The sequence below is a fragment of the Nerophis lumbriciformis genome, linkage group LG29 (genome assembly GCF_033978685.3).
Source record: "Nerophis lumbriciformis linkage group LG29, RoL_Nlum_v2.1, whole genome shotgun sequence".
NCBI classification, from domain to species: Eukaryota; Metazoa; Chordata; class Actinopteri; order Syngnathiformes; family Syngnathidae; genus Nerophis; species Nerophis lumbriciformis.
Genome location: NC_084576.2, coordinates 3,164,766 through 3,187,121, shown reverse-complemented (window position 1 = coordinate 3,187,121; position 22,356 = coordinate 3,164,766). Strand labels below are relative to the sequence as shown.

The 22,356-nt window shown below is 40.5% G+C and overlaps 1 protein-coding gene across 2 annotated transcripts in view; it reads right to left on the bottom strand.

Annotated features, from left to right (window-relative positions):
• Window positions 1-5,898: 5,898 nt before the first annotated feature.
• Window positions 5,899-22,356, bottom strand: part of LOC133572308 (fatty acyl-CoA reductase 1-like) — a 94,613-nt gene continuing 78,155 nt past the window's right edge. For both annotated transcript variants that reach the window (XM_061925212.1, XM_061925211.2), the window contains exons 10-13: window positions 19,641-19,812; window positions 11,044-11,173; window positions 8,046-8,173; window positions 5,899-7,137 (exon numbers count right to left, since the gene is read on the bottom strand). In XM_061925212.1, coding sequence (XP_061781196.1) covers window positions 6,978-7,137; window positions 8,046-8,173; window positions 11,044-11,173; window positions 19,641-19,812 — 590 coding nt within the window. In that variant the 3' untranslated portion in view covers window positions 5,899-6,977. The remainder of the gene's footprint in view (window positions 7,138-8,045; window positions 8,174-11,043; window positions 11,174-19,640; window positions 19,813-22,356) is intronic.

The following is a 22,356-nucleotide window of genomic DNA, read 5'->3' as shown; positions in this document are numbered from 1 at the left end:
TCTCAGGAAACAGAATGGACCGACACCAGCAGATGACATGGCACCCCAAACCATCACCCAACCATGCAAATTTTGCATTTCCTTTGGAAATCGAGGTCCCAGAGTCTGGAGGAAGACAGGAGAGGCACAGGATCCACGTTGCCTGAAGTCTAGTGTAAAGTTTCCACCATCAGTGATGGTTTGGGGTGCCATGTCATCTGCTGGTGTCGGTCCACTCTGTTTCCTGAGATCCAGGGTCAACGCAGCCGTCTACCAGCAAGTTTTAGAGCACTTCATGCTTCCTGCTGCTGACCTGCTCTATGGAGATGGAGATTTCAAGTTCCAACAGGACTTGGCGCCTGCACACAGCGCAAAATCTACCCGTGCCTGGTTTACGGACCATGGTATTTCTGTTCTAAATTGGCCCGCCAACTCCCCTGACCTTAGCCCCATAGAAAATCTGTGGGGTATTGTGAAAAGGAAGATGCAGAATGCCAGACCCAAAAACGCAGAAGAGTTGAAGGCCACTATCAGAGCAACCTGGGCTCTCATAACACCTGAGCAGTGCCAGAAACTCATCGACTCCATGCCACGCCGCATTAACGCAGTAATTGAGGCAAAAGGAGCTCCAACCAAGTATTGAGTATTGTACATGCTCATATTTTTCATTTTCATACTTTTCAGTTGGCCAACATTTCTAAAAATCCCTTTTTTGTATTAGCCTTAAGTAATATTCTAATTTTGTGACACACGGAATTTTGGATTTTCATTTGTTGCCACTTCAAATCATCAAAATTAAATTAAATAAACATTTGAATGCATCAGTCTGTGTGCAATGAATAAATATAATGTACAAGTTACACCTTTTGAATGCAATTACTGAAATAAATCAAGTTTTTCAAAATATTCTAATTTACTGGCTTTTACCTGTATGTGAAGCATCTGAATAGTTACAAATATGCTGTCAGCAAGTTTTGAACTGAGGTAATTTTTAACAAGTCCATTTTTTATGCACAATATTATGCTAGATCCACTGCGGTCCCCTCCAAGGTTTCTCATTGTCATCCCTTTGGGGTGAGTTTTTTCTTGCCCTGATGTGGGAGCTGAGCCGAGGAAGTCGTCGTGGCTTGTGCAGCCCTTTGAGACACTCGTGATTTAGGGCTATATAAGTAAACATTGATTGATTTTACTCATAACCAGTAAGCCCTTCCTGAACATCTTCATTCAAAGTGACTTTTCACAACAAGGATGAACAAATACGAGTTTTACCGTCTGTCATTTAAGGTTTTTGAGTCATTTTCCTACACAGTGTTCTAGTTGGAGAAGTATTTGTCTGTTGCTCTCCCACCTTTGCTGCACACCAAATGAAAGGTGCAGTGTTTTAAGCATGGCTGTGGAAGCACCACTGATTACAGCTGATTGCTGACACCTGCTTGCGTGTGCTAAAGTACGTGCACACAGCATGCTGTCACGTGCAAGATGCTGTGCAGGATTCCTCAAACCAGCAGCCAGACCCCACAAGCAAGTCACCGCAACAACTGTACCTGTGAATTGAAACCGGTACTTGTGCGTGTTCACATGGTAGTAATTGTTCATTTGGGTAATAATAAAATCTAAAAAACAGTGAGATGATAATAACTCTGCTGTCCAGTTGTTACATCTTGTTTTCTTATTCATGTGGTTGTGTTTTGGGGGCAAGCAAGTTTTCCATCTAGTTTGGATGCTGGACATGCAAGACTACTGACTTCCTCCAGGACACTGGGTGCCTGCTGGACATGGGTAGGGATACACTTAACTTCCCCGGGGGGGTTCTACGGTCCCCTAACTTCCGGCTTCCCCAGACCAATCCTGACTACTACTCCTGCCATCCCCCTTTAGCCAATGAGGGGGGAGTCAGATGTGTTTGCTACCCGGAGGTGCCGGCCCATGGTGGCCCACGGACCCCAGCCAGCAGCTGTCCCCTATGGCCCTACCAGGAGGGGTGTGGAGAGAGGAGTACGGAGGCCTGGAGAAGCAGCAGTACAAGCAGCTGATACAGCTTTTGATGGGATTCCATGACAGTTTTGCAATGAATGAGAGTGAGGTGGGAAGAACCCACTTGGCAGAACATGTAATAGGAACTGGCCCTCAAGTGTCAAGCGGCCTGAAACTGCACTCAGAGAAATGCCGTTTCATGCGGCGAGATGTAACCTTCTTAGAGCAGGAGCAAATGGACAGGGCCCTGTAAAATACCGGAGAAGCTTGGAGAGGTTGTGTACCGTGTCCAGTTTCCCCCTCGGGGAGGGAAGTGACAGATTGGCTCTTTACCGGGGGCATCCTCCTTTCCCTGCCTCGGAGACACAGGTGACCTCTCCCTTGCCCGCCCAGGCCCTCCCAGTTCCCTGCTTATGTCCCAAGGGGAACCGATTTCGCCACCACTCTTGTCCCCCGCCCCCTCCAGCACCTTCCCGGGGACTGTTAGACCCTGCCCAGTTGTCCCACCCCCGTTGACTTAAAGGTAACGGCCAAGGCGGCGGACAAGGCTGCAGGCTGCTTGCAAGACTTTGTTTGCTGTCATTAGGCTAAAAAGACAAAAAAATGGTGTTTGTGAACCTACTGTGTGATGTAAAAGTTACATTGTTTACACTGATTTCATTTACATGCTACTGGGATGTTACCAAGTTGTCGAGGGTGAGGACTTTTTGTAAGAGGGGGGTGGCATAGCGGCTGGCTACGGGGTTCTAGCCAATGGCTTTGGCTGGGGGGCAGGACGGGAAGTTATTGTGGGAATAAATGCGTTTTGAGTATTGTTGAGACACAAATTGGTGCACATTGCATGTTTGGGTTGCATCTTGTGCAATAAATACAAGACAAAAAGAGAAGTTGTGTGAGCCTACTTTCCTGCCGTGCCACACTGTTATGCTTTCCACCACACATCCGTAGAAGCTCCGAAGGATGAAGCTCTTCAGTCCAACACACCACAGCTTCCTGAGGAAGTAGAGACGCTGGTGTGGAAGTGTCGTGGCTCAAGATGAGGTCCCTGGATAGATGAACCCCAAGATACCTGAAGCTGGAGACCACTTCCAAAGTTTAAGCCACTGTACTTCATTCAAAAGTTAAACTTAAGTATGAAGTTTTAAATGTATGATAGAACCCTTCAATGCTTTTACCTTTATGAAGCTATGAGACACTTTCAAAGTAGAAATGCTGCTTTGGTTGCTCTTAAACAATCCTCAACAATTTGTTGGAGGAATTCAAAAGTCCCAACAAACCTGAAAACCCTCAACAAAAAATACAACAAGCATACATATTCAGAGTTGTTTTATTTAATTGACGCAAAAATGTCAAAATTGTAACTTGAAATGTGAAGAACAGTCGACATTTTGTCGGTTACAGTATTTAAAGCACTGAAATGTGTTATTGTGGTTGATTATTGATTAGAAAGGAAAATCACAATTGTTACAAAAATACAAGCTCTAAGTTTGAAATGTAGCTAAATAGAACTATTCACATTTTGACAAACATGTAGGCACTAAACACTTCTTTAGAAAGTGTGGAAATAGCAGACCAATACATTATTTTTGGAATCCTAACCAGGACATTACAGGACAGCATGTTAACAAGCAGGAAAATACAGTGGAACACGTTTAAATCGACATTCCTCGGACTGGCTTTAACATAAGAAATTGTCGACTGAACCAGAAACTATCCATCCATCCATCCATTTCCTACCACTTGTCCCTCTCGGGGACGCAGGGGGTGCTGGAGCCTAGCCCAGCGGCACTCGGGCAGAAGGTGGTGTACACTATTGCTTGTTAATTTACTTGTGACTTTGTCCAGAGGCATAAGTGACATCAAGGATTTGTTGACTTCTTTTCCTGTGTTTGTGCAAAATTCAAATGGGTGCATAGGGATTTAAATCGATATGGTACTCAATTATACCAATTTTCAGTACTTATTTTGAGTGTTCATGTGTAAATACATGTAATATGGAAAATTACAACATTAAATAGGGACAGTCCGCTAGGATTATGTCTGTTTGCCCACCAAGTGCTTGAGTTTTGGCAGGTGATGTCACGTGCAACAAAGTTATCGAAATATGGTACTGTTCAGTTTTACTTGAATCACCACCGGGGGTTCTGACGGTATTTGGTTCTAATCCCTGTGGGTGCTTTTTGTTATTTGCAGAAAGGAGGATAGAAGATATCTACCGCCAGAGAATCTTCCATATATATGTATATATCCATACATACGTATCTTATATCTATGTATAGACATCCATTCATCCATCCATCCATTTTCTACCGCATATATATACAGGTAAAAGCCAGTAAATTAGAATATTTTGAAAAACTTGATTTATTTCAGTAATTGCATTCAAAAGGTGTAACTTGTACATTATATTTATTCATTGCACACAGACTGATGCATTCAAATGTTTATTTAATTTAATTTTGATGATTTGAAGTGGCAACAAATGAAAATCCAAAATTCCGTGTGTCACAAAATTAGAATATTACTTAAGGCTAATACAAAAAAGGGATTTTTAGAAATGTTGGCCAACTGAAAAGTATGAAAATGAAAAATATGAGCATGTACAATACTCAATACTTGGTTGGAGCTCCTTTTGCCTAAATTACTGCGTTAATGCGGCATGGCATGGAGTCGATGAGTTTCTGGCACTGCTCAGGTGTTATGAGAGCCCAGGTTGCTCTGATAGTGGCCTTCAACTCTTCTGCGTTTTTGGGTCTGGCATTCTGCATCTTCCTTTTCACAATACCCCACAGATTTTCTATGGGGCTAAGGTCAGGGGAGTTGGCGGGCCAATTTAGAACAGAAATACCATGGTCCGTAAACCAGGCACGGGTAGATTTTGCGCTGTGTGCAGGCGCCAAGTCCTGTTGGAACTTGAAATCTCCATCTCCATAGAGCAGGTCAGCAGCAGGAAGCATGAAGTGCTCTAAAACTTGCTGGTAGACGGCTGCGTTGACCCTGGATCTCAGGAAACAGAGTGGACCGACACCAGCAGATGACATGACACCCCAAACCATCACTGATGGTGGAAACTTTACACTAGACTTCAGGCAACGTGGATCCTGTGCCTCTCCTGTCTTCCTCCAGACTCTGGGACCTCGATTTCCAAAGGAAATGCAAAATTTGCATGGTTGGGTGATGGTTTGGGGTGCCATGTCATCTGCTGGTGTCGGTCCACTCTGTTTCCTGAGATCCAGGGTCAACGTAGCCGTCTACCAGCAAGTTTTAGAGCACTTCATGCTTCCTGCTGCTGACCTGCTCTATGGAGATGGAGATTTCAAGTTCCAACAGGACTTGGCGCCTGCACACAGCGCAAAATCTACCCGTGCCTGGTTTACGGACCATGGTATTTCTGTTCTAAATTAGCCCGCCAACTCCCCTGACCTTAGCCCCATAGAAAATCTGTGGGGTATTGTGAAAAGGAAGATGCAGAATGCCAGACCCAAAAACGCAGAAGAGTTGAAGGCCACTATCAGAGCAACCTGGGCTCTCATAACACCTGAGCAGTGCCAGAAACTCATCGACTCCATGCCACGCCGCATTAACGCAGTAATTGAGGCAAAAGGCGCTCCAACCAAGTATTGAGTATTGTACATGCTCATATTTTTCATTTTCATACTTTTCAGTTGGCCAACATTTCTAAAAATCCCTTTTTTGTATTAGCCTTAAGTAATATTCTAATTTTGTGACACACGGAATTTTGGATTTTCATTTGTTGCCACTTCAAATCATCAAAATTAAATGAAATAAACATTTGAATGCATCAGTCTGTGTGCAATGAATAAATATAATGTACAAGTTACACCTTTTGAATGCAATTACTGAAATAAATCAAGTTTTTCAAAATATTCTAATTTACTGGCTTTTACCTGTATATATATATATATATATATATATATATATATATATATATATATATATATATATATATATATATATATATATATATATATATATATATATACACAGTATATATTTAGTCCAAATTCAAAGTTTTGAAGGTAAGTGACAGTTTGTGTCGCCTCTCCTATCTTTCTTCCTTTGTTTTTATTGGTCTTCACATGACCACAAATCTGATGAAGTTCACAATGTCGACGACATAAACTGAGCCATTTAAAAAAAGAATTGACCCTTTCATGTTTTATGTCTACATAAGCCATGATCACGTATGTCGTGGGTCGCTGTTTTAGTACTAAGTAGAACATGGTGGACCAGGACTTGATGAGTTGGTCCACTTGTCGACTTAAACGGCCTCCGTTGTATTTGTGCTTTCAGCCGTGTCAGAGGACAAGGCAGACATTAACGAGGTAACACAAACATGTTAGTGTTGTTAAGCAAACAGGATAAAGCATCAACTTGCAAGATTTCATGATGAACTACATGGATAATATCAGAAACATGGCGGCAAATGCATCACAGGCATGATTCATTTTTACCTTTCTTGGCACATACATTGAGAAAAGCAAACCAAACTCACACACACACACACTCACACACACATATATAATATGTATCTCATGTCACAATGACACACACTACTTATGAGCTTATAAGATATGGCAATTTCAAAGTGTCCCAAATGAAGCAACATAAAGATTGATTAGCAAGTGATGCTGATGTAACTTAATAGTACCAATAAATATCTTAGGGAATGTTCTGGTTTATGTAAGGCAGGGGTGTCCAAAGTGCAGCCTGGGGGCCATTTTCAGGCCAAAAATTAAAGATTGTTTTACTAATGAGATATAATACTAATTTTTGATTGTTATAAATATTGGACTGCTTTCAGCATTTTTAATGTACAAAAAGTATCAAACTAGAAACATAGGAGGTTTGGCAGTTTGATTTCCAGTCTTCTCAATAATCTAATTGTATGACATGACAGAAATATGAATATAAAAGTGATAGATTAGAACATTAAGGCTGTGGATGCCAGTTGCTGGCGTTCATTGAGTAGTTTGGATGTTTCTCATTTGAACCAGTGCTTATTATCTCATGGTGGAAGAGGCTCTGAAGTAGGAGAGAAACTTGAAGCACAGGCTCACCACAAAGTACCAAATGTTTCGAGCCATCTGAGAGCGGGCGATGAAAACGCGCCAAATGAGCACTAGCAGGGTGGTGTTGAAAGTATAACGGATGTTCCTGAGCCTACAAAAGGAGAAACATATTGATGTTTAATTGAAGAGTGCAGTTCAGTTCAGTTTCGGTTTATTTTGAACATGCATACAATACAATTACAATGTAATGCATCACATATTTCCTGTTGTTTCATAACAGCATGTCCGAAAAGGAGTAAGATTAAGAAGAGCTTATTAAATCCTACCCCTATTTATATCATAGCAATTTTATCTCATGTTTTTGTTCTATGTTTATAACAAAACAATGAATAAATACATTAATACACAAAAAGTAAGTCAAATATAGTAAATACATAAATTAATATTAGACATACACTAATTAAAGTTCTAATAAATAAATAAATAATTTATGGTTCACCCAAGAGATTAATGAGATTATTTATTTTTATGTATTTTGCTATTTTAAATTGTATATATTTTACATGAGATCTCCTGTTCATTTTATCATCTATTATTATACCCCAAAATGTGTTTTCTTGTACTCTTTCACTATCTACTCCATCTATTTGTATGTGTTTGACTTTCTCTTTAACGGTTATCGGAAAGCATTATTTTTGTTTTACTGAGGTTCAAAGATAGCCTGTTTTTGTTAAGCCATCTTTTTAATTTGTTCATTTCTTCTGTTATTTGTAGTAACTTCTGTGTGAACAAAAAGTTGTGTCAACTGCAAAAAATACTACATTTAAGTCCTTTGTAACTTTACAAATGTCGTTTATGTAAATATTGAACAAATTTTGGTCCTAGTATTGATCCCTGGGGTACGTATGCCACACGATATATTCAGCCCTGTAGACATTTGTTATCCTATCTTAAAGTATTGTTTCCTGTTGTTTAAGTAGATTCTTACCCAGTTCAAGAACAACCCTCTGATGCCAAGTGTCTCTGAAATGAGAGGACAAAAGGAGGGAACATGCTTACCTGTTGAGGTGCTTGCGTGCAGCAGGCAGACCTGACAGCTCTTCATTGAGTACGTACTTTTTGGTGCCCATGCAGTAACTTTCCATGTACTCTGCCCAGTGTAGCTGACGCACATCAAAATTAAACACCTGAGGCAGTGACATTAAGAAATATCAACAAAAGATATAGTCTTCTCAGATACTGCATTTACACATGGTGCATACATCTCAATATTATTGAAAAACATTGGAGAATGTGTTGAATTTTCCTGAAAAATTGACATGAAACATAATGAGTGAAATAAGTATTGTGACCACACAAACCATTTGTGTCCATGTAATACACAAATACCTCGATTTACGCACGCCTCACTCTACAAGCTTTTTGATTTACGAACCCTGTTCAAGAACCATTTCAGTTCATAAATCAAGGTTCCACTGTAAATACTGTCCCTTTAAGAAAATACTCCTAATCTCAGCTCATGTGTATAAAATACACTGTTCAAACCTTCACATTACGATGGGAAAGACCAAAGAAATGTCAAAGATTGTAGACCAGCACAAGACTGGAATGAACTAAAAGTTTGACAATCAACCCAAGTTGATTGTCAAACTTGGCCGCCCCACCCAAAAATGAGTTACAAGAACAAAATGATGTGCACACATGAGGACAACATGGACCAAGTGAATTGTACACTACTACAAGTACTACTATTACTACTACAAAGAACAACAAGTACACTACTGCACCTACAAGAAATTAGAAATACACAACAAATATTACAACTACTGTACAACAAACTTCAAGTTCACTACTGCAAGTACTACAACTACAAGGAACTACAACAATTTCAAGAAACAACAATTACACTACTACACGTATTACTACTACAATAAAAATACTATTTAAATTTGTACTACTACAGAAAACTACAATAAAATACTACTAGTACAAGAAACTACCATACACTATATTCTGTATATAAATTCTAGGAATTTGTTGGGATTTTTTGCATACTGTGTCATTACATCTTTAAAAGAGATCAAACTGTTTCCATTGATGATATCTCCAAGACATCTGACTCCCTTATCATTCCATGTTGGAAAGTTATTCCAAATAGGCGTAAATTAGTAGGGTGTGATCGGAGACCCAGTTATTTTAAAAAATTCCCACCAAGCTATTAAAGGTAGTGCGTACATTAATACTTTTAAAGCAGTTGTGTTTTTAAAGAATTTGGCTAATGCAGGGCAAGTTAGAAATTAGGATCTCCTGGCTGAGTGATTGTTCAATATCTATCCATAAATTATCTAATAAATTGGGATTTATCCATTTTAATAAGTGTTGTAGTTTATTTGCAAGGAAGTAATGGGAAAAATTTGGGAATTTTAGACCCGCATATTTCTTGGGTTTTTGTCATGTTTTAAGGCTGATTCGTGCTGGTTTATTTTTCTAAAGAAACTGATTGATGTGTGAGTCTAGTGATTTAAACCAAATTTGAGAAGGTTTGGTGGAAATCATTGAAAAAAGATAATTAACCCTCGGTAAGACCATCATTTTCATGGTAGAAACCGTTCTCATAAGTGAGTTGGGCAGTGTCTTCCAACGTGCCAGATCATCCTTAATTGGTTTTAAGATCGGGTGATTCAGATCTGTCAAGGTGGAAGAAATATTGATATCCAGGTATTTAATGTTCCCAATGGGCAGTGGAATCGATGAGGTGCTCTGAAAGTCAAAATTAAAAGTTAACACTAGATTTGGACCAGTTGATGGAATAATCTGAAATAGAACTGCCTTTATCAATGAGTGAGATTGTGTCTTGAAGAGAAGAATGTGGATTTTGTAGGAAAAGTAATACATCATCAGCATAAAGGCTTATTTTTTAATGAACAGTTGCAGTATGGGTGTTTTTAATATTTGCATGCTGGCGAATTGCGGTTGCAAGAGGTTCAATAAATATAACAAACTGTGACGGAGAAAGTGGACAACCTTGCCTAGCGCCCCTCATAAAATGAAACCTTGGAGATATTTGGCTGTTAGTTCTAACTGAGGCTGTGGGAAAACTATATAGAACCTTGATCCATGCTATAAATGAGTCTCCGAATCTAAATTTCTGTGGAGTACCTAGAGAAAATTCCAATTCACTCTATCAAACACTTTTTCAGCATCTAATGAAGCAACATCGGTTTTTAGATTATGAATAACAGAATAGTCTATCAGATTGAGTGAATGGCGAACATTGTTGGACGATTGTCTCCCTTGACAAAACCTGTTTGATCAGGATGTACTATATATGGAGGGACTTTTTCTAGTCTTTGAGCTAATACTTTGCAGGTAATTTTAAGATCAACATTAATCAGGGAGATTGGCCAGTCACTGGACGGAGATTGGCCAGTCACTGGACGGAAGTGTGGGGTCATTATCAGGTTTTAGCAAGAGACTGATTATAGCAGAATTCATATTTGAAGGAAGGAAGGAGTTTTCTTTCATCTCTAAAGCCATGTTTGTAAATATTGGAGCAAGCAGCAACCAGAATGTTTTGTAGAACTCCACAGGAACCTATCAGGCCCTGGTGCTTTATTGTTTGGCATCATGAATTTCAGTTACTGTAATAGCGAGATCTAAATTTGATACATGCCTTGTATTTAATTTAGGTAAGTCTGTATTATTATCTCAATATCTGAAAGAGATGGGTCAATCTGGGGTGTATATAAGGTTCTGTAAAAGTCTCTAAAGATAAGAGTTAATTTCCTCAGGAACGTGTGTAATGTTCCCAGCTGAATCCTTAATGGATGGTATAGAGCTTTTTTGTCTCTTTAGTTTAGGTTAGTTAGCCAAATATTTGCTTGGTTTATTGTCATGCTCAAACTTTTCCAAGTGTAACCTCTACAGCAGACTAATTCATGTATACTACAAGTACAATAATCGACAGACCTCTGTACTGGCCATACAAATGTTCTGGTCATACATTTATAAAAAGGATTATTTAGAAAACAACATGGGATTAAATACACACTCTTACCTTCTTATCGTCAGAGCTCATTTTTCCCAATAACATGGTGACATTGTCGGTGTTCCACACCCAGGAGTGACTGGTGAAATATTCCAGCACCATCATGGCTTTGTGGAGTCGAGTGATCGTCTTCATCATCCTTGGATGGGCGAGAGGATGAAGTGAGGCAAGAGTGAGCAGATGTTTTTGTGGCACAAAGACAGAGGAGGTGGTTGGGGTGCAGCAGCCAAAAAAAGTGTGGTGAACAGAGAACAAGTGAAAGTTTTCGTTTTGCGCTCAGATTGATGGCAATGATTGTAATGCTTAAATGAAATGATCATGGAAATGTAAATCAAAAAGTAGCATTTTGAAAAATCAAGGTGTTAAAAATAAATCATTAGTAAGGAAACCAGAACGATGTCAAAGCCAAAGTGACCAACATCCAGGGCTGGCCCTTGGCATACAGACTTTATGTGGTTGTTTAGGGCCACAACCATGAGGCAGGGCCACATGATGGTGTCGGTTACTTCAGTAGCTGTACCATGTTGATACATGGTTTTCGTGCTCTGCAGTTGTTTCCTTGTTCTACTTCAGTTCTTCTCAAATAGAGGGGCAGTGCGATGCCAGGAGGGGCGCATGTGACCTCGGGGAACATGCTTTTTTTTTTGTGTACCAGAATATGATCAAGTGTATGTAGCACTTGGCTTCACTGTAACCATGGTGGGAGAAGAGGAAAGGCTGGTGTGTTGTTTTCTTCAATTTTAATAAGCTTACAATGTTATGCAGAGTTAATGTCTCCCATAACAATGTGACCTCGGACTATGTTAAGGTAACGTGCGGAGTCCCCCAAGGTTCGGTTCTTGGCCCTGCACTCTTTAGTATTTACATGCTGCCGCTAGGCGACATCATACGCAAATACGGTGTTAGCTTTCATTGTTATGCTGATGACACCCAACTCTACATGCCCCTAAAGCTGACCAACACGCCGGATTGTAGTCAGTTGGAGGCGTGTCTTAATGAAATTAAACAATGGATGTCCGCTAACTTCTTGCAACTCAACACTAAGAAAACGGAAATGCTGATTATCGGTCCTGCTAAACACCGACATTTATTTGATAATACCACCTTAACATTTGACAACCAAACAATTACACAAAGCGACTCAGTAAAGAATCTGGGTATTATCTTCGACCCAACTCTCTCCTTTGAGTCACACATTAAGAGTGTTACTAAAACGGCCTTCTTTCATCTCCGTAATATCGCTAAAATTCGTTCCATTTTGTCCACTAGCGACGCTGAGATCATTATTCATGCGTTCGTTACGTCTCGTCTCGATTACTGTAACGTATTATTTTCGGGTCTCCCTATGTCTAGCATTAAAAGATTACAGTTGGTACAAAATGCGGCTGCTAGACTTTTGACAAGAACAAGAAAGTTTGATCATATTACGCCTATACTGGCTCACCTGCACTGGCTTCCTGTGCACTTAAGATGCGACTTTAAGGTTTTACTACTTACGTATAAAATACTACACGGTCTAGCTCCAGCCTATCTTACCGATTGTATTGTACCATATGTCCCGGCAAGAAATCTGCGTTCAAAGAACTCCGGCTTATTAGTGATTCCCAGAGCCCAAAAAAAGTCTGCGGGCTGTAGAGCGTTTTCTATTCGGGCTCCAGCACTATGGAATGCCCTCCCGGTAACAGTTAGAGATGCTACCTCAGTAGAAACATTTAAGTCCCATCTCAAAACTCATTTGTATACTCTAGCCTTTGAATAGCCCCCCTTTTTTAGACCAGTTGATCTGCCGTTTCTTTTCTTTTCTCCTCTGCTCCCCCCTATCCCTTGTGGAGGGGAAGACACACAGATCCGGTGGCCATGGATGGGGTGCTGGCTGTCCGGGGTCGGGACCCGGGGTGGACCGCTCGCCTGTATATTGGTTGGGAACATCTCTGCGCTGCTGACCCGTCTCCGCTCGGGATGGTTTCCTGCTGACCCCACTGTGGACTGGACTCTTACTGTTATGCTGGATCCACTATGGACTGGACTCTCACAATATTATGTTAGACCCACTCGACATCCATTGCATTCGGTCTCCCTAGAGGGGGGGGGTTACCCACATATGCGGTCCTCTCCAAGGTTTCTCATAGTCATTCACATCGACGTCCCACTGGGGTGAGTTTTTCCTTGCCCTTATGTGGGCTATACCGAGGATGTCGTTGTGGCTTGTACAGCCCTTTGGGACACTTGTGATTTAGGGCTATATAAATAAACATTGATTGATTGATTGATTGATTGATAATGTTATGTATAGTTAACAATGTTATAGACAAATTGTACTATTTATAGTCACAGTGGAGAGCTACCACCAATCCATAGGGTAGTCACACGAGGCCAATCGTATTGTGCCTGAGACCACTTCACAATTAAAGTCCTGCACATTTGGTTGATGGGAGCGCTCTGATCCCTGCTTAGGTTCGATGATCCTCCCCCTTTTTGGCCTGATTACATGCACACATCTGGTGATGCATCAAACAATACAGAAGCATCGACACATTATGAAAGACAAGGAGTGATACACTCGTCCCTCGTCATATTGCGCTTCAAAGCGTGCAGATGAACTATATCACATATTTTTTGTTCATAAACATACTATTGGTTTAAATGAAGGGTTTTCAAGCAAATAATTGGCTCGATTAACTAAAAATATCAACACTAAAGTATATTGGCCACTAAATGAGCTCAAACCAATCTAAGCACACTGTTCAAGATCGTGCCACTGATTGGCTCAGCCTCAGGCAGTATTAATACTACTATATTGGATGAATTCACTCTCGCCTAGAGCCGGCCCTGCATCACTACATGCACCCAATGAAGCCGAGTCGTACACTGACTGTAATGTTATCTCCCTAGCATGTTCTTGATAGTAAAGAACACATTCATATCAATAAAATACAAAAACACTATCATCCAAAAGTCAAACCCACAACACGCCTGCTCACCTGTGACTAAATGTATGTGTGTAACGACTATGTGCCATATAATTAATGCTCCTCTCACAAGTACAGCTGCCATCTTGCACAAATTAAATAATCAGAGCAACTGATCTAATTCACAAAGTCAGAAACAAATGCAGCAGAGTAGAAATGTGACGGGACAAATCAACATGTTGTAACGTGATTGATCAGTGTTAAGGAGTACTTGAACCCAAGTCCATCACGGCAAAAATGAGCTTGTGTAAGTACATTTGTTCTGTTCCAGGCATACTTGCCAACCTTGAGACCTCCGATTTCGGGAGGTGGGGGGTGGGGGGCGTGGTCGGGGTGGGGCGGGGGCGTGGCTAAGAGGGGAGGAGTATATTTACAGCTAGAATTCACCAAGTCAAGTATTTCATATATATATATATATATATATATGTATGTGTGGGAAAAAAATCACAAGACTATTTCATCTCTACAGGCCTGTTTCTTGAGGGGGGGTACCCTCAATCATCAGGAGATTTTAATGGGAGCATTCGCATACCATGGTTTATATAGGGTACAGAGTGGGTGGGTACAGGCTGGCCTAGGGGCGTGGTGATTGGCTCATGTGTTACCTAGGAGGTGTTTCCGTCTATGGCGGCATGTTGTTACAATTTCGCTGCGCTTGTTGAGGGATGACAGGTCTGGACGGTAAATAATAAACAGTTTCTCTTTCAAGCATAGGTTGCATCTTTTATTACCACTATTGTAAGGTGTGCTGGATGCAAGAATTTGCCATGTTATTGAATATTCAACATTATTGTCTTTGAGGTCCCAAATGTGTTTGCTGAGTTCTGTGGTATTTCGCAGGTTTTTGTTCCTGAAAGAAGCCTTGTGATTGTTCCATCTGGTTTTGAATTCTCCCTCGGTTAATCCTACATATGTGTCGGATGTGTTAATGTCCTTGCGTATTACCTTAGATTGGTAGACAACTGATGTTTGTAAGCACCCCCCGTTGAGAGGGCAATCAGGTTTCTTTCGACAGTTACATCCTTTGTTGGTTTTGGAGTCGCTCTGTCTGGGGGCCGACGGCTCATTTGCAATTGTTTTGTTGTGGTTTGAGATGATTTGTCGTATATTGTTCATGCAGCTGTAGCTCAATTTAATGTTGTTCTTGTTGAATACTTTTCTTAGGGTGTTGTCTTTGGGAAAGTGTTTGTCAATCAGATTGAGGAATTTGTGTCCAATGTTCGTTGAGACGTTTTTGCTGTATGAGGGGTTGTACCAGATGATGTCGTTTCATTTTCTGTTCTTTTTTGGCTGGTTTCCTGGCGTGGGTTCATAGGTGAGGGTGAAATTGTATCCGCTTTCATCAAGGGCTTTTTGGTACGGGGGGGTTGCTTGGTCAAATTCAGCTTTGCTAGATGACAGCATCGATAGCCTTTTATTGATTCCGGTAGGTATTCTTTTCATGGTGGTGGGTGGGTGGTTGCTGTCATGGTGCACGTATTGGAGTGTTGTGTTGGGTTTCGTGAATGGTTGGTAGCTGTTATTTCTCAGGTTGAAAGTGACGTCAAGGAAGTTGACGGTTTGCTTGTTGGCTTCAATCGTGATCCGTAGGCCGTTCTCTTTGAAAATTTGGCATATGCGCTTCTTGGTATTCTCGCTGCTCCTTGGCGAGGCGCGACACACTGCCAGTCCGTCATCACGGTAAATACCAAGGTTCAGATTGAGGCTAGCGAGCTGGGAGAGGAGGAAACTCCCAACGAGTTCACACGTTTCTGCTCCGTCAAAACTTCCCATAGTGACGTCAAATGTTGCATTGTTCTTTTTTTGCCATGGTGTACTGTTGTGGATGAGAATGGAGTTTTTTGCGTGGATGATGATGTTTCTTTCGTTGCCTGTGATTGAGTCGTAGTCTGAGGCGAAGTCTAGTGCTTGAGTCAGTAGGTCTTGCGTGATGGAAGGGTAAAATTCCTCGATATCAAAGGAGATAAAGTTGTGCTGTTGTTTGTCTTGGATGTTGTTGAACCATTTGATTACTGCTGCTGTATTTCTCCATTGGTTGAGTGGTGTTTTATATATATATATATATATATATATATATATATATATATATATAGCTAGAATTCACTGAAAGTGATCTATGTTTGTCTGTTGCCATCTCCTGGTGAATGTTGGCTATAGCGTACTGGGGTTACTTTTTGGTGGCCAACGATTTATGTGGTGTTGCGCACCTGACGTCAAGTGTGTGAGTCTGTTCTGAAGTCTACAGTAAAGAGACGTACTTCATCCCCTCGCCTGTTTATTGCCTCCAACTCAATATATTACAACAACATTGCTCCATGCAGACCCTCCAGGTCCGCATGGAGCTGGAGGGGGCGTGGCCTCAAGGTCCGCCTGAATTTCGGGAGATTTTCGGGAGAAAATTTGTCCAGGGAGGTTTTCGGGAGAGGCGCTGAATTTCGGGAGTCTCCCGGAAAATCCGGGAGGGTTGGCAAGTATGGTTCCAGGTCACTGGAGCCTGTCCCAGCTAACTTGAGCATCAACTGACATCAGTCAGTCACAAGCTGCACCATGGAACTTGATATTTCCTTATTTATTTGGATCATTTCCAACTAACAGCTGAGAAGACTCAGAGTCCATCTGTGAGTTGTCATGAGGAACATGTGCCGGTCAACATGTGAAAAAGAATGTGTGATGAAGAACGTGTGATGTCGAACATGTGACGCGGAACATGTGATGAAGAATAAGTGATGAATAACATGAACAACACAGAGGCAAAGGTAGTACAGTGGAACCTTGATTTATGAACCCCTCTATTTTGCAAACGTTTTGGTTTATGAACTATAAGATCCAAGACATTTCAGATTATCGTTGTTTTAGCTTGGTGATTAAGACGGTCGATTCATCACATCCTTGTAATGTTTGTTTGATGTAAAGTACTGAATCGCACTTTATATTGTGTTCAAAGTGTACAAACCTTGACTTAAATAGGCATTTTTGCCGAGGCTGCAACCCATTATTCATATTTACATTTCAGTTCAGTTCAGTTCAATTCAGTATATGTCGAACATGCATACAATACGATTACAAAGTAATGCATCCCAAATTTCCAGTTGTTTCATTACAGCACGTCCAAAAAGAAGTAGGAGGAAGCAGAGTTTATTAAATCCCACCTCTGTTCATATCATAGCAGTTTTATCCTATGTCTTTGTTCTCTATTTGTAACAGAACAGTGAATAAATAAATAATACATCAATACAAAATACGATAAGTAAGTAAACAACTATTAAATACATCAATATTGTCTTTTTTTTTCATGTTTGAGATATTTATGATAATTGTTCCTCTTTGTACTTTGTGAACACTTGTAGTTTGGACAAACTCTTGAACTTAATCATATTAGTGCTTTGTTTGATTTCGTGGCTTAATCCATTCTATAATTTAATTCCATATACAATTTTGATAAAGGTCTTAAGTGTTGTATGTGCATACAAATGTTTTAAATTAGATTTTCCTCTAACGTTATATTTCTCCTCTTTTGTTGAGAAGAATTGTACATTCTTGGGTAGTAGGTTTGCGTTGTACATCATTTTAGATGTTTGCAAATGAACCAAGTCGTTGAATTTCAATATTTTTGATTAAATAAATAAAGGGTTTGTATGTTCTCTATATCCAACATTATGTATTATTCTAATTGATCTTTTTTGTAACCCGGTTAGAGAATTTGTAGTTGTTTCCCCATATTTCTACACAATAACTCAGATATGATAACAGTAGCGAGCAGTAGAGAATATGGAATGCTACTTCCGTCAACAACAGCAGCAGAGAGCACAATTTGTGTTTGCTACCACCAACCATGGCAGATGTTTTCAAAACCAATGACAACTACTTTGGAGCAAAGCCTTATCTTTTTAAGCTTTAATATACGGCGGATGAGCTACATGTTTTAGAGGCTGAGCGGGCAAGAAGAGAGGGTGAAACTTCTGATGAGCAGATGGGGACCGAGAGTCAAGACCGGCGTGACTTGGTGACGGTGTAAATGTAGTGCTTGGAGTCGCTATACTGACAGAAATCGAGTGCATAACCAAAATCAACTGAAAAAAACCCCGTCCCCGGACAGCATTTTTTAGAGCGATTTAAAGGCAAAATTAATTGCTCCCATTAGCTGTATTGCTAGCCACCTAGAACGGGCAGATTATTACAAATTAGAATGCCAAAAATCCCAAACATATGTGTTTTTGTCTCTCATAAGGATTGTGGACGATAGGCAAAATTCCCCCAAAAAGTACAGTTCCCCTTTATTTAAAAGTCCTGTTGGAGCTTTTTTGAGTACATTTTTGTTGGCATTAAAATTGCAACATTATCAAGAGGTAGTTTGGCTGACTCCGCTGTCATTTTGCTGGAGTGATTGGCAAGTGCCGAAGTGAGTCAGCAACTGTGCGTGACGTCACGTACTCAAACATGGCACCGTTTGATTTTACGTGAATCGGTGCCTGGTAGGACCGGCGGGATTCGGTCGGTGCCAACAAAGTAGCGATTTCAGTACCCATCCCTACATATAATTTTGCATTAACTTTTCATAACTCAAGGGCGATACAGCCGCAGCAACGCCAGCAGCAAAATTATCTCTCAGTAGTGGCCTGATGCTTTGTTGGCATGTTTGGGATGTTTAAGAAAGCTGTATGAGTGAAATACATTAATCTCCATTACCTACATTGTTAGCCACCTCGTGCCAGCAGTTTTTCACTCTCTAGAACACATAGAAAAGGGAAACACATGTTCTTGTCTCACATATAGATTGTGGATAACAGGCAAATTACAAAAAAAGCACAGACTTACAAAAGTTATTGTGCTCATTAAGTGTTGGCAGAATGTTTTTTGTTCTGCTTTGGCTTCAGTTCAACACAAAGTGTACCAATAATGGCATTGGGTGGGTTAAATTTGAAGCTTGCGATATATGAAAGGTAGAAATACCTGACAAATAACAAGCGGAGTACAGCTGACTACATATGTGAGGTGCGTTAAGTGAGAGCCCGGGTTGGGCCATGTGGATGAAGACGACTTTACTGAGGCTTTTGGCCCGAGAGCCCAGATAGCAGTCATATACCAGAGCTGGCTGGCAGTGTGTGGCTGACAGTTGTCCAGTACTTATTAGTAAAGGGGTTGGAGCACAGATTGACATTGGGCCTTCTGAAAGCCTGCTCTAAGGGATTGGTCTTTAAGATTGGGTTTATAGAGTTTTCTGTAGGACAATAAAAGACAAACAAGGAGGAGACAGATAAACAGTACGTGATCCCTCCCCTACCGCTTATTAAGAGTGTCATGCCATGAACACTGCTGGTCTGTTAAAATCATCAGGCCATAAATACTTTAAGACCAGGTGATTTCAAATCAAAAACAGATGGGATCCAGACACGTTTCAACAAATTAGCAGCTAAGCAAGGGGGTTAAAAAGCATGTCTGCCTGGGTTGGGTTTACTAAAGGCATCTTCAATTAAGCCTCTTTACTTAACTGATTCAGGCCAAACTGAGATGTTTTGAAAGCTCGACGAGAAAGCAATCATTGCAAGTAGCACAAGAAAAAGAATGCAGAAGCGACAGCAGTTAAGTAGCAGAGGAGGCGGCCGGTAAGCCCGGCACGGCGATGCTTTGCAAGGTTACCTGGGTTCTTGTCCAATGAGCCTGAGGTACACGTCATACAGAAAAGCCGGAGCTTTGTGGCTCACAGCAATCCAGTACTGATTGATTAGGTGATTGGTCGTGAGATTAACATTGGGCCGACGGAATGCCTGTTCGAGAGGGTTCCTCTTGAAAGTAGATATTACATGGTATTCTAAAAAACAAAAAAAAACAATAATCAACAAGTTGTATAAGATTTGTTGTTACCTTTTTGAGTTTTATTCACATGTGACATACAAGATTTTCAAATTTCTACTTAAATCATTCAATTCACTGATAAACATGAGCAAAATGCCTCAATATTATTGAGGTAAATTAGGGTCAAAAGTTTTGCACTTGAAAACATTAACTTTGTCGCAGGAAAATCATGTCGTGATGTTGAATTTTGAAAAATACATCAGTGCATTTGAAATAAAACATTTTTTTTTTTTTTTCAGGTTGAACGTTATAATAGGCTTTTATTATCAACAAAATTAGGATTCACTTTTGTAATTTCTTTGAACAATTAATTTATTTACGATTTTCACTTTCATAGATATTGATATTTGAGCATCTGTTTTTTTCAGATTTAAACCTTTTTTCCAAAATCAGACTTATTACCTAAATTTCGCATTGGGCGCAGTTCATCAACTGAGAGGGGCGTGGCGTCATGACAGACATCTTGGCAAAAAGAATAGGGGACACACCCTAGCCTTTTTGCTGCCACGTTACCTTCAGGGAATATAGGAAAACCTTAATTCAACTTAACACTTTATGTAGGCTACACCACAGGTCCCTAACCAGCAGAATTGCTGCCACAAGTATTTTATTGTAAAATTAATGTTTTGCTTCATTGTGCTTCACTAAACGTTCACTTTTCCAATTTATTTAGCCGTCATTGAGAACACCAGAGTTGTGTACGATGAGGCCATGTAAAACACTATTATAGGCAACTTTTGGCTTGTTTGGTAACATGTAGTTACGTCTTTGTGTCTGCGAGAATCCCCCAGTTTCTCACAATAAACAAAAACAGTGCGCTAGATGTGCTTCCTGGTTATCACATACAAGCGGGGAGACAGAGCGTGGGAATAAGTGACAACATTTTTGTTATCAACCTCAATCAGAGTAAACTAAATGCTAATAATAACAAGGTAACGCTAAATGTGTTCATGTTGTCACCATTAAAATGGACCATAAGAAATCGTTTGACGCCCATGAATTAACTATTTACTGAAGGGACGACTTTCTGACTGGTGGACACTGGCACATGCACTAACCCCTGCTATCCTGACTTTGTTATTAGATCATATTTGTTTGTATTTTACAGCTTTGTATTTTATTTACTTACACTTTAGAGAAATAAATCTAACCTAATATTGGCATGAAAGTAGGAATATACTGTACGTCATCAACCGGATTTGTATAAACTACATGAACTGTGAAATTCAGAGGAAACGCAAAACTCACAGGTCTACAGGAGCCTAAAGTTGATGAACTTCTGGTAAAAAGGGCCTATTTTCAGTCCTCCACAATCTTTGTCTCCGTGGGTGTAGGCGGGACAGCGAGCTTACACACACAGCTGCAAGGACAGAGAGCCTCGCTCGAGGCAACTTGCTAGTGAGAAGCACTGCAAGGTAACACAAATTTGGAGGGAAATTATTAGGTTGTAAAGCCAAAAGTCTTGTGTGAGAATAATTTGGTTTCAAACGAGCAAATATGCCCAATTTGTTGGGCATATTTTTCCCCAGTTTTTCCAACTGGGGAAAATATTGCGCTTTAAAGAAGAACTGCACCGAACTGAGCCCCAAACTGTACGTATGACTGTGTCCCCATTCATCCCTCGAACACCATCAAATTCCCCGACAACACCACGGAAGTGGGCCTGATCACTGGGGTTGATTTAACAGCCAACAGAGAGGAATTACAGGAACTAGCAGGGTTGCGTACTAGGAACAACATAGGGCTGAACACCACAAAGACCAAGGAGATGGTCATTGATTTTAGGAGCCAGAGAGGGGAACATTCTCCACTCGTGGTAAATGGAGAATTTAGGTTCCTGGGAATTTCCATCTAGGAGAACCTCACACGGACTGTCAACACTTCAGCACAGGTCAAAAAGATGGAGCACTTAATTTATGTGCTGAGGAACCAACTTAAGGAGAAACTGCAGGTATCTTTTTATTGGGCCACTTCAGAGTCAGTGCTCATGTACTTTGTAACTGTGAGGTTTGCTGCAGACAGGAAGGCCCTGCAGAGGGTGCCAAAGACAGCGGAGAAGATTCCAAAGAGGTTTATTAGGTCTTCAAAAAATGATGCAATTTGTTATGCTTATAGCGAGACCTGTGTGTTTATTTCCGTACCTGACGGTTTCGACTACAACTGTTGCTTTCCTCAGAGGTGGTCACGGTATGGTCATAAACACACAGGTCTGGCTATAAGAATAATTAATTGCATGGGAGAAGATTATCGGCTGCCCTCTGCCCTCCCTATAGGACATCGTTCGACCTCGCTGCCTCGGCAGAGCTGTTTGTACTTGTATTTAGGTATTTATTTTTAACATTTTATTTATTGTTTATATTGTATTTCAACTGCACCTAACTAACACAGTACCCACCTTTATTGTTGTCATACTCTCAAGCTTGATGCCAATAAAGTGTTCTATATTCTATTATTCTAGTTAAAGGCAAATTCAAATGGCGAAAATGTTGCTGATTAGCCA